Source organism: Bos mutus, chromosome 19, assembly GCF_027580195.1.
Source record: "Bos mutus isolate GX-2022 chromosome 19, NWIPB_WYAK_1.1, whole genome shotgun sequence".
Taxonomy (NCBI): Eukaryota; Metazoa; Chordata; class Mammalia; order Artiodactyla; family Bovidae; genus Bos; species Bos mutus.
In genome coordinates this window covers 47,052,101-47,065,041 of record NC_091635.1, presented here as the reverse complement: position 1 = coordinate 47,065,041, position 12,941 = coordinate 47,052,101, and the positions used below count along the sequence as shown (strand labels likewise).

Below are 12,941 nucleotides of genomic sequence, written 5' to 3'. Positions count from 1 at the left end.
GGCAGTGCCAGCTCGTCTGCCCGGCCCTCTCGTCAGCCGCCCGAGACACCCTGTACTTCCACAGACGAGAGCTCCCCCGTCGTGTCCGGAGGGCCTCCTGTCGTTGACTAAGTATTTGTCTTGGGTTTGCTCTCCGCAGCCCTGTGCTCCCAGCACTTGGAGTGGGCCTTCCCGGGGCAGGGTGGGGGCCTGGGCCCCAGCGTCTGCAGACGGAGCCCTGGGCCGGGAGCTTCGAGAGGGAGAGCCAGGCCCTTGACTCAGCATGGCTGGGGGCTGGCGTGGGGCTGAGTCAGTCCCGTGGCCTGGTGGAAAGAGCATGAGCGTGAGCAGCAAACCCAGACCGCCTCAGGTGTGGACCCCAGACCCACTGCTCCCTGCCTGCCCCTCAGGATCCGCCTTCCTCTCTCCAGGCCGCGGATGCTCTGTCCTAGAAGCAGGGAGGCAGGAAAATACCTGCTTTGAGGGTCGCTTTGAGAACTGAATGGGCTCTGGCACATAGTAGCCCCTCAGTCATTTAATAATATATATATTTTTGGAGTAGTAATTATCAAAGATTATAATTGTACAGTATTGAGAAGTATAGAACAAAATACAATTATTGAAGGGGAGTTGCTCCACGATACTGATTTGAATCTTGACTCTCTCATTGGCTTGTATTTCCTAGAAATAATAATTAAAACACTAAACACTTATGGAAGACTCACGTGTGGGATATGCTAAGTGCATTATCTCTTAACTTTACAACAGTCCTATGAAGCAGTTGCTTTCATCACCCCCTACCTTACAGATGAGGAAACTGAGGGCCAGAGAGGCCAAGTTACAGCCCCAAGGTGACACCACAAGAAATGGGGGAGGGAGACTTCGTAAAGGCGGGGCTTTTCTTATCCTAAAGCTGTTACTCTCAGTTAACAGCCTCTGTTTCTCTACCGGTGAGTAGCATGAGTGGTGTGAGCCGCCAGTGGAGTCCTGCCCGCGGCGCCCTGCCTCTGGCTGCCGGAGACCCACGGGGGCCCTGCTGCCTCCGCGGGGCTCTGACCCTAAAATCTGCCCAGCGGCCCGACCCCTGGGTAGGGCAGGAGCTCGGTGAAAGGCCGAGTCACAGGGGCGGTCGTGCCCAGCCCTTGTCACGCTCTGTCTTGTCCTCGCGGTCTGACGTGGTTTCCTCTGCCTCTCGCTCTTAAGCAGCAGACCTGCTTGGACTGTAAGAAGAACTTCTGTACCAGCTGTTCGAGCCAAGTGGGGGCCGGGCCCCGCCTCTGCCTTCTCTGCCAGCGCTTCCGTGCCACGGACTTCCGGCGGGAGGAGCTCATGAAGATGAAGGTGAAGGACCTGAGGGACTATCTCAGCCTCCACGACATCTCTACCGACATGTGCCGGGAGAAGGAGGAGCTGGTGTTCCTGGTGCTCGGCCAGCAGCCCGTCATCTCCCAGGAGGGCAGGACTCAGGCGCCCCCCTTGGGCCCCGACTTCCCGGAGCAGCAGGCCTTCCTCGCCCGGCCCCACACCAGCACCGTGCCGCCTACCTCACCCGGCCTCCAGTCTGCACCCCCCGGCCAGGCGCAGGGCCGGCAGCAGGTACGGCCAGTGCGGCCTCCCCTCTCTCCAGGGCAGGTTCCAGTTCCTCTCCCTCCGCGCCGCGGGAGAGGGGCTCAGTGCGCGGGTGACTGGATGCCTTTCTGCCTCCCACCGACGGAGGGCGTTTTCTGGACTTCAGACTCACATTTGGGCTTTTCTTAGAGAAACGGATGCACGGTACTGGGTTTTTGTATTTTTCTGTCTTTGTAATAGGTTCCTATCCCAGTTAGGGAGTTCTAAAAAATTGGTTGTTCTAGAAACATTTTGAGAAAATTCACTGTTGGGTCTCCACATTTGGTTCTGATCAAATTACCCTCCTGCTTTCTCACCCCATGGTCTTCTTGGGCCGATGGGGAACTCGGTGCCTCAGTGATAGTCACAAGGCACCAGGGAGAAAAAGGACCACGTAGGACTTCCCTGGTGGTCCAGCAGTTATGAGTCCGAGCTTCCAGGGCAGGGGGCACAGGTTTGATCCTTGGTTGGGGAAATTCTGCGTGCTGCGTGGTGAGGCCAAAAAAAGAGTATGTGGAGGCGAGACAGAGGAGGAAAACACTGTGACCAAGACACGGGCACGGCAGCTCCTGCCCGCGCTGGCTGGGCTAGGGTGTGCTTGCAGGGCTATTGAACACTAGGCGGCCTTATCAGCATCCCAGCAGGGCCTGGGGATGGAAGGCGCAGGGCAGCACATGGACTGAATTATGAACCAGGCACGGGAGGCACAGAATCGAGGATTATGTTGCTTCTACGCTGAGAAAGCCCTTCTGAGGGGGAAGGTAGATGTGGAAACCAGCTGTTGGATTAGAGTGATGCCAGTGGACCTCAGGCTTCCCAGGTGGCTCAGTGGTAAATAATCCACCCACCGATGCAGGAGACTTGGGTTCTGTCCCTGTGTCAGGAAGATCCCCTGGAGAAAGAAATAGCAACCCACCCCAGTATTTCCTGGAGAATTCCATGGATAGAGGAGCCTGGTGGGCTACAGTCCATACGGTTGTAAAGAGTCAGACACGACTTAGTGACTAAACAGCATCGTTATTATCACTGAGGAGAGAGGGTTGAGGGGGGTGAAAGAGTAAAGGATAGGGTGTCAGACAGCAAGACTAGTGTCAAGTTGTAAGATAGGAAGCAAACACCCACACACTTGGTGGAGAGCGGGGGAGGACCCAGCACCGGCAAGGCAGGAGGCTTCAGCCAGAGGCCTGGGATGGGGACGGGGGAAGTGGTCCCCCGCCTCCAGTGGGAGAGGCACTGGACAGAGGATGGGAAGTAGCTGGAAGCTGTGTGTGTGTGGCCCCAGGGGACCCTGTAAGGTTAGGACTGACAGGACGTGGGCCAGCTCTGCAGACTAGGTGCTCATGGTGGGGAGAGGAAAGGGTTGGGGGAGGAAGCGGCAGCCTCTGGCTCCCAGGTGCTGGGTCTCTAGGCACTATTTTTCCATGCGTTCGTTTATTCAGTGAGCACGTATTAACCACCTCTGAAGTGCCAGGATCACTGTCATCACCAGGGCGTGCTGACGTCCTGTAGCTACACTTCAGTGCCTCAGTGAGCCTTTTACTCACCTGACTTGGGGAACAGTGGGAGGATTAGGACCTAGAGAGGGCTGACAGAATGCTGTCCACTGGAGAAGGGAATGGCAGACCACTTCAGTATTCTTGCCTTGAGAACCCCATGAACAGTATGAAAAGGCAAAATGATAGGATACTGAAAGAGGAACTCCCCAGGTCAGTAGGTGCCCAATATGCTTCTGGAGATCAGTGGAGAAATAACTCCAGAAAGAATGAAGGGATGGAGCCAAAGCAAAAACAATACCCAGCTGTGGACGTGACTGGTGATAGAAGCAAGGTCTGATGCTGTAAAGAACAATATTGCATAGGAACCTGGAATGTCAGGTCCATGAATCAAGGCAAATTGGAAGTGGTCAAACAGGAGATGGCAAGAGTAAACGTCGACATTCTAGGAATCAGCAAACTCAAATGGACTGGAATGGGTGAATTTAACTCAGATGACCATTATCTACTACTGTGGGCAAGAATCCCTTAGAAGAAATGGAGTGGCCATCATGGTCAAGGAGAGAGTCCGAAATGCAGTACTTGGATGCAATCTCAAAAATGACAGAATGATCTCTGTTCGTTTCCAAGGCAAACCATTCAATATCACAGTAATCCAAGTCTATGCCCCAACCAGTAACGCTGAAGAAGCTGAAGTTGAACAGTTCTATGAAGACCTACAAGACCTTTTAGAACTAACACCCAAAAAAGATGTCCTTTTCATTATAGGGGACTGGAATGCAAAAGTAGGAAGTCAAGAAACACCTGGACTAACAGGCAAATTTGCCCTTGGAATACGGAATGAAACAGGGCAAAGACTAATAGAGTTTTGCCAAGAAAATGCACTGGTCATAGCAAACACCCTCTTCCAACAACACAAGAGAAGACTCTACACATGGACATCACCAGATGGTCAACACTGAAATCAGATTGATTATATTCTTTGCAGGCAAAGATGGAGAAGCTCTATACAGTCAACAAAAACAAGACCAGGAGCTGACTGTGGCTCAGATCATGAAGTCCTTATTGCCAAATTCAGACTTAAATTGAAGAAAGTAGGGAAAACCACTAGACCATTCAGATATGACCTAAATCAAATCCCTTATGATTATACAGTGAAAGTGAGATTTAGATTTAAGGAACTAGATCTGATAGATAGAGTGCCTGATGAACTATGGCATGAGGTTCATGACATTGTACAGGAGACAGGGATCAAGACCATCCCCATGGAAAAGAAATGCAAAAAAGCAAAATGGCTATCTGGGGAGACCTTACAAATAGCTGTGAAAAGAAGGGAAGCGAAAAGCAAAGGAGAAAAGGAAAGATATAAGCATCTGAATGCAGAGTTTCAAAGAATAGCAAGAAGAGATAAGAAAGACTTCCTCAGCGACCAATGCAAAGAAATAGAGAAAAACAACAGAATGGGAAAGACTAGAGATCTCGTCAAGAAAATTAGAGATACCAAGGGAACATTTCATGCAAATATGGGGTTGATAAAGGACAGAAATGGTATGGACCTAACAGAAGCAGAAGATATTAAGAAGAGGTGGCAGGAATACACAGAAGAACTGTACAAAAAAGATCTTCACGACCAAGATAATCACGATGGTGTGATCACTTACCTAGAGCCAGACATCCTGGGATGCGAAGTCAAGTGGGCCTTAGAAAGCATCACTATGAACAAAGCTAGTGGAGGGGATGGAATTCCAGTTGAGCTATTTCAAATCCTGGAAGATAATGCTGTGAAAGTTCTGCACTCAATATGCCAGCAAATTTGGAAAACTCAACAGTGGCCACAGGACTGGAAAAGGTCAGCTTTCATTCCAATCCCAAAGAAAGGCAATGCCCTTCAGAGAATGTTCAAACTACCGCACAATTGCACTCATCTCACATGCTAGTAAAGTAATGCTCAAAATTCTCCAAGCCAGGCTTCAGCAATACGTGAATCCTGAACTTCCAGATGTTCAAGCTGGTTTTAGAAAAGGCAGAAGAATCAGAGATCAAATTGCCAACATCCGCTGGATCATGGAAAAAGCAAGAGAGTTCCAGAAAAACATCTATTTCTGCTTTATTGACTATGCCAAAGCCTTTGACTGTGTGGATCACAATAAACTGGAAAATTCTTCAAGAGATGGGAATACTAGACCACCTGACCTCCTATTGAGAAACCTGTATGCAGGTCAGGAAGCAACAGTTAGAACTGGACTTGGAACAAGAGACTGGTTCCAAATAGGAAAAGGAGTACGTTGAGGCTGTATATTGTCACCTTGCTTATTTAACTTATATGCAGAGTACATCATGAGAAACACTGGGCTGGAAGAAGCACAAGCTGGAATCAAGATCGCTGGGAGAAATATCAGTAACCTCAGATATGCAGATGACACCACCCTTATGGCAGAAAGTGAAGAGGAACTAAAAAGCCTCTTGATTAAAGTAAAAGTGGAGAGTGAAAAAGTTGGCTTAAAGCTCAACATTCAGAAAATGAAGATCATGGCATCTGGTCCCATCACTTCATGGGAAATAGATGGGGAAACAGTGGAAACAGGCAAATTTGCCTGTTAGTCCAGGTGTTTCAGACTATAGTGTCAGACTATCTTTTTGGGTTCCAAAATCACTGCAGATGGTGACTGCAGCCATGAAATTAAAAGACGCTTACTCCTTGGAAGGAAAGTTATGACCAACCTAGATAGCATATTGAAAAGCAGAGACATTATTTTGCCAACAAAGGTCCGTCTAGTCAAGGCTATGGTTTTCCCAGTGGTCATGTATGGATGTGAGAGTTGGACTGTGAAGAAAGCTGAGTGCCAAAGAATTAATGCTTTTGAACTGCGGTGTTGGAGAAGACTCTTGAGAGTCCCTTGGACTGCAAGGAGATCCAACCAGTCCATTCTGAAGGAGATCAGCCCTGGGTGCTCTTTGGAAGGAATGATGCTAAAGATGAAACTCCAGTACTTTGGCCACCTCATGTGAAGAGTTGACTCATTGGAATAGACTCTGATGCTGGGAGGGATTGGGGGCAGGAGGAGAAGGGGACGACAGAGGATGAGATGGCTGGATGGCATCACGGACTTGATGGACGTGAGTCTGAGTGAACTCTGGGAGTTGGTGATGGACAGGGAGGCCTGGCGTGCTGGGATTCATGGGGTTGCAAAGAGTTGGACACGACTGCGCAACTCAACTGAACTGATCCAGTTTCCACATCCAGTTGGGCACTAACTCTCGGGTCACTTGTGGGAGGTTTGAGCCTTTAACAAGGCGATGAGGTTAGTAATCCAGACCACTTTGGCTCCTGCCAGGATGTGGGGAGGACTGACTGGCGGCGTGACCCCACGTCTGAAGGGCTTTGAGCTCCCCAGAGCCAGCATGCGCCAGTGTAGTTGTCTCCTGCACAGGACGTGGAGGGCTGCTGTCTCCTGTTCTGGTCCCCGCCTCTGCCGGAACAGGGCCCCTGATTCAGCTCTGACGAGCACTGAGCCATAAAGGCCGCTGTGATTGCAAGCTTCACCTGCAGGACATGCATGCAGCTCCCTCGTCGGCCTGAGCTGGCCTTCTCCCCAGCGCACTCTGGGGCTTCATTCTCCCTCGGCTCTGCTCTGTCTGCTGGACAGGCTGGGCCGCCTGCCATGACTTCCTCCCTTTGCTTGGTCCAGGGTTTTCTCTATGTTTATGGGGAGCCAGGAGAGTGCCTCGAGGGAATTTTTTTTTTTCCCCTGAAAGAACCTTCAGGTGGATTCCTTTCATTAATCAGAAGTTTGCAGACTGCACGCATAGGTCACACCGTGTACCAGGGCTCATTGGGTGCTTCTCCTCTGATGTTTCCAGAAGGCCTTCAGGTCAGCTCACATCCCCTATTCTGGTGAGGCCCACATTTTGCCAGCCAGAAAAACAGGGCAAGCGCAGGAGCTCGTGCAGGGCTGCCTGACGATTCCGCAGCTAGCGGCACGAAGGCTGTGTGTCTGCTGGTAGCGCTCGCCTCACCAGGGCCCTTACCTGTGCCTGTAACGCCCTGGCGGTAGTTGTTAGTGAAGGAAGCGCGTGGAATAAAGCTAACTGTGGACAGACACTCACTGTAGATTTGGGTTCAGCCAGTGGACACGCTGAAAAGACAGGAGCATACTTTGCAGCACGAAATCGAGTTTCTCTTTTGTGGCAAAGAGAAGACATAATAGAAACTGTCTACTTAGGAAAAGGTTAGGCTCCGAATGGCTTCTTGTAACTCCAAGGTGATACGAGGAGGTCAGTGGGTACCACACTGATGTAAAGCTAAGAGAAAACTGGACGTTGTCTGGGAAGCATCTCTGCCCGCATGTGCTGCGTACAGGAGCTTATCGTCACTTGGCATTTTTGGTGACGGTTGTTATTTCTACTCTTCATTTCTGTGTGGTTGCGTGTCTTTTCTTAATTAGCTCCATATTAGGCATTCAAATCTGAGGTGAGCAGCGGGGGGCAGTGAGTGACTGGTTTCCCAGGCTGTCCCTTTGCTGGTTCTCTGAAGAGTCCAGTGGAAAAGGCCTGTGAGCTTGGACACCTCTTTGCTCTGGGCTCACACCAGACCCTTCGCCTGTTTGGGAGCAGTGGGTGGAGAGGATCTAGGAAGGGATTTGTGGCTTCAGTGGTGCTGGGATTAGGTGGGTCCCAGTTGTGACTACTCTGGCAAAACCTGAAGGAATACCCAGAGGAAACCTTTTGAGAGGTTAGAATTCTAAGCCGAATGAAACTTCTTAAGCATAGGCATTAGTCTTATATAGTGTCAGGCTAATAGACTATTTGATGCCTTAAAATAATTTTTGACTGGGTTTCAAGACAGCTCTTAGTAATAGTCTGCCCTACTGGTTGGAGCATATTTCTAGAATTTCTAATGAGAGGAGTGACTAACCAGAAGAGAGAGGGGTGGGGTGGTGAGGGTCTGGAAACTGATCTCATCTGGGCCTGATGAGGAAGCCGGGGAGATTTCGTGTGGCATAAGTGAAGACATAGTTTGAACAGTTGGGGAGAAAAGAGTTGACACGGGTCTGGGTGCAAAACCAGGGATGGTGGGTGGAAGTTGTAGGGCTGGCATTGTGGCGTCAGTGTCGGGAACGGACTTGACGGCGGTCCGGCAGAGGAGCAGCCGTGGGATCTTCCTTCCACTCGGGAGTGTGCAAGCTGAGCCGACACTGACGGTGAGTGGTAGTTAATGCCATCCTGGCTAGAGTTGAAATGTATGCATGTCGCTTCCCTGCCTGACAGAGTCAGGCTTCTATAATGCTGTTATGCAAGACTCCAGGTTCCCGGGGAGATGGGAATGCATTTGGATATGGCGTGAGCTGGCAAGAGCCCCATGCCATCCCTGGGATAGCTCTGCGGATGTAATGGCATCTTTCTCTCCCCACAGGCCAATGGCCATGTGTCTCAGGACCAAGAGGAGCCCATCTACCTGGAGCGCACAGCCAGAGCCCCTGCTGAGGACGAGACCCAGGTGGGCCCTGTGGGTCTGTGCGTCTGCCTTTGCTCTCACTGCTGTTCTTGTCAGGACCCTCTGGGCAGCCTCATGGGGGAGAGGGGAGGAGCCGGCTGTGATGACAGTCCCGAAATCCTGTCTGCTGGGGTGGCGTTTAGTGTGAGTGTTCAGGTGAACCTCAGGAGCCGTCCGTGTCCCAGTGGAGGCTGCGGAGCGGCACAGCCCGTTGGTTTCCAGTCTGCTGACTTGGAGAGCAGCCAGAGGGCAGGCTCCTGGTGCCGCTGTGCCAGTCTTGTTCTTTTCCTCTGCTTCCAGCACACAGTGGCCATTGTCAGGAGAAGGAGGTCAGATAATCAGGAGGAAAGATGAGAGGGAGTTCAGGGCACTGCCGTGGGGCCGCAGAGCTGTGGTCTCCAGTGTGCAGAGAGGATGCTTGCGCGGGAAGCAGGCTTCTTCTGTTGCCGGGGGAGAAAGACCCGGACCACGCACGGTAGTCTCTTGTGCTGCCTCGTTTAATCTCCATGGGAAGCCTGGGGCACACGGGCCCAGAGAGGTGAGCATCGTGCCTGGTGCTGCTCAGCATCAGTCAGTAGAGCAATCGGGATCCAAAACCCCCTGCCTTAGCTGGTGCTGCTCCTCCCGCCTGGCCACTGGGGGTGGGGCTGTGGCCCTCTGGGCCTGAGCACAGCCCTTGGGTCAGGAAGAGATGGAGGTCTGTCTTGCGATGTAGAGCCGGGGCCACGTAATCCTCCATGTGCCCCCATTCCTGCTTCCCTTGAGGCCAGTCACCAAAAGCACAGGGTTTTGAGAGTTCTGGGGTCCTGGGAGCGAGAGCGGGGCGGGGCGGGGGAGTGGAGCCCACCCATCCCATCTTGGCCTTCGCAGTCCGTCGACTCAGAGGACAGCTTTGTCCCAGGCCGGAGGGCCTCTCTGTCTGACCTGACTGACCTGGAGGACATCGAAGGTCTCACCGTGCGACAGCTCAAGGAGATCCTGGCTCGCAACTTCGTCAACTACAAGGGCTGCTGTGAGAAGTGGGAACTGATGGAGAGGGTGACGCGGCTGTACAAGGACCAGAAGGGCCTCCAGCACCTGGGTGAGGGGCCGTGCGGGCGGCGGCGGCACAGAGCCACAGGGCGCCTGCTGCTGCACATTAGAGGCCACAGCGGCCTGCTCCATTTCCACGCTTCAGCTGAGGAAGGGGCCAGCCACCCTGCGCGTTTGTGTCCTCTAATAACAACTGTCCTTTGGAGCTGAGGGCCCGGGTGGGGGTCAGGCATTGTGTATGTGTATTTACTCTGCAGGGCAGCCTGTGAAATAGGCCTTGTTAGCGTCTTCCCTTCACTGGAGAGCCGAGGCTGGCTCTCAGGATTTCGGGGTCTAAGTCCATGGCCTTTCCCGCCGTATGGTGCCCTGTCAGACTCACCACTACCTCTGGCCATGCTCAAACTCTGTACCCAAGGTGCTGGCACACTGTGTGTCCTGCCTGCCCCGGGGCTGTTCATTTTCCAAAGCATTTGCCATGGTATCATTTTCAGTGATGCAGAGTAAAACAAGGTCTGTGGTCAAATGAGTTTGGGGAAGAAAAAACTTGCTATTATGACCGTGCTGCTGATTTATGGTAAGATGAAGACTGTACCAATCAAGGCAGAGAAGCCCTGCAGGAGAGAGACGAGTGTAGTCTAGAACTCCGCATTTCCTGAAATGACTTCACCCAGTTGCTCCCCAGATGATTGGGCTCCTGCAAGTCAATGTTGTGCTGACTGGCCTGCTCACAGTGGTTGAAGTCAGATTCAGGTTCTCCTCTCCCAGGAGCTCAGATTCATCAGAGTTAGGGGACATCTGCCTGGTCACCTGATCACAGGCTCTTCCCTTTTGGATGGTCCCCAGAACCTCCCCAAAGGAGGGACGAGGAGATGGCTCCTCTGGGGAGTCGCACCCAGACTCCCTGGCCGACCAGGGCAGACTGTTCCTCCTTTCTTGACTTTAACGCCGGCTTCCGATGTGGTAGGAAAAAAGAACACTGAGCTTGTGTAATCTCCTTCCTGCCTGGCAGTTTTGTTCACGGCAAAGCAGTGGAAGCCCTTATTCTAAGACACCCCAGCAGGGGCTGTGGGTGAGTCTCCCGTGTGTGGAGGGTCTGAGGAGGGTGGCCTGGTTCCCAGCAGGAGAGCAGCCTGAGTTCGGAAGTGAACTCAGCCAGGGTGGCTGGAGGCTTTCCTTGTCATCAACATATTCAGACGCCTTCTTTCCTTCCCTTTGCAGTGTGCAGCGCTGAAGACCAAAACGGTACGTAGCTGTTCCTGTTTGGCATCAGGCCGAGGCCCTTCACTCTTCTCTCCTTCCTCCCCTTCAGCCCTTACTTCTGTTAGCCGTCTGAGAACTCTGAGCATATCCACATCCCGGTGGGGGAGCGGTGCTGGGGGGGATGTTCACTGGGAACCAGGGCTCCTCAGCATCTTTAGAAATTCCCATCCCCGTCCCTGCGAAGGGTGGAGTGGCAGGACACCTCGGGCAGCCTGATCTGCAGGCCTCTGGTGGTCAGAGCTCAGAAGCCAGCCTCTGTAAAATCTTCGGCAAAAGCTAAGGGGTGGCACTTCTGGTGCATTGCCCATAGTCCTGGGGCTCAGGCACCATAGCTTTCACTCCATCTTGGTCTGTGTGGGAGGGTCTCTGTGTACCTTCAGGGAAATCACTTGGGATGTTCATCAGCTTCTGGTACCAACTGAAAAGCAGGGGTGGTGAGCTGAGAGCCTTGTGTGAATAGCGTGCTTCGTGGCACTCAGCTGCCATGTACCAGCCTGTATGTTAAAGACCACCCGCAGGTCTCTGGGCACCCCCAGAACGCACTGCAGGAATCTGAGTGCAGAGACAATCACTCTAAAACATGCTAGGCCTTTTTGTGAAAGCCTCAAGGCTTTACAGCCATTTTACTGACAAATTTGGAGTGTCTTCTGAAAAAGTTTTAAAGTGCTTTTCAGGCCCCTACACTACTCTGAGAACATCCTTTCTTGGGGAAGAGCTCTCACCATATTGCTCAGAATGGGGCACGGTCTTCGGGCTGATACATTCCCAAGAGTTGAGCATTTGGAGTTCTAGACCCTCACCTGATACCAAAGTTTGGCCATCCACTTGGGGTCTTTCTGATTCCCTGGGAGAATGCTGGCAACTGAGTTAATGAATTTGTTAATCTTGACAGAAGTAATCTGTAATGAAATTCTGTAAATTACTCCAGCTCATCTATATATTTATGGTTGAGCTATTATATAGCTCATACCTATTATATATATAGGTATTCCTATTTATATATATGGGTGTTTATATAGTTCAGTTGTTTCCAAACGTTCCCTGTTAGGGCCACCAGCTCCTCACAGGAGTAAATAGGTTTCACTGCCTCACAGCCCGCCCACCTTGTGTTTCTTGACTTTCTGAATAGTCCAAGGAACAGGTAAAGAAAGCGCAGAAGCAGTGGAGTATGAGAGCTGCCTGTGGGACCGTAGAGGTGGCTGTTATAAGACCAGTTCCCTGTTTATGGCTACCTGATTCAGGCTGCCATTTTAAACATGCTGGGAAGGCTTGGGTTTGGGTACATGAAGGTTTTTCTGTTCCTGCAGCTGACCCCGGATGTAGGTCATGCCCACTGTGTCTTCCCACTCGCACAAGCCAAGTTAGCCTTGTTGAGAACTGTGCGCTGAGCAGTTAGTACTGTCTTCACAGCCCCTGCCCTCAGGCCACTTTCCTAGAAGCCAGCCTACCTGGATTTGAATCTTTGGGCAACCTATTTAACCCTTTGGTTTCACTTGCCTCACCCATAAAATGAGTAACGTGAATACCTACTTCATAGTTTTTGTTGGGGCTTCCCGGGTGGCTCAGTAGTGAAGACTCTGCCAGTGCAGGAGACGCGGGTTCAATCCCTGGGTCAGGAAGGTCCCCTGGAGGCAGAAGTGACAACCTGCTCCAGTATTCTTGCCTGGAGAATATACCATTGACAGAGAAACCTGTCAGGCGATAGTCCATGGGGTCACAAAGAGTCAAACTAACGCGTTCACTTTCACCTCAGGACTGGTTTTGGGGATTCAAGACGACTATCAGCCCTCAGAGCACACAGCAGATACTAAGTATATTATTATCTCAATAGAAATTGATTCCATTTGTTGAATTTAGGAGCCCATCTTCTAGTGGGGGAGACAAGGAGCAAACTCACGAATTCTGAAAGCACTGAGGAGCAGTCACGGGGGTGTAGGTGAAGTGTGTGTGGGAAGCAGCGAAGACAGAACCATAGTCTCTGCTGGGCTCTGGCACCACGGCGTCTCCTCCAAGGAAGCCTGGGGAAGCAGGTCGGGGCCCTGCAATCCTCGGCTTTCTTTATTCAGTTGGGGGTA

General features: G+C 51.7%; 1 protein-coding gene across 4 annotated transcripts in view; it reads left to right on the top strand.

Moving 5' to 3' along the window:
* RFFL (ring finger and FYVE like domain containing E3 ubiquitin protein ligase) overlaps nt 1–12,941 on the top strand; it is a 77,358-nt gene that overhangs the window by 61,409 nt on the left and 3,008 nt on the right. For 3 of the 4 annotated variants that reach the window (XM_070390459.1, XM_070390461.1, XM_070390460.1), the window contains exons 3-6: nt 1,183–1,575; nt 8,494–8,577; nt 9,445–9,655; nt 10,825–10,848. In XM_070390459.1, coding sequence (XP_070246560.1) covers nt 1,183–1,575; nt 8,494–8,577; nt 9,445–9,655; nt 10,825–10,848 — 712 coding nt within the window. The remainder of the gene's footprint in view (nt 1–1,182; nt 1,576–8,493; nt 8,578–9,444; nt 9,656–10,824; nt 10,849–12,941) is intronic. The other variant, XM_070390462.1, reaches the window with a different exon arrangement.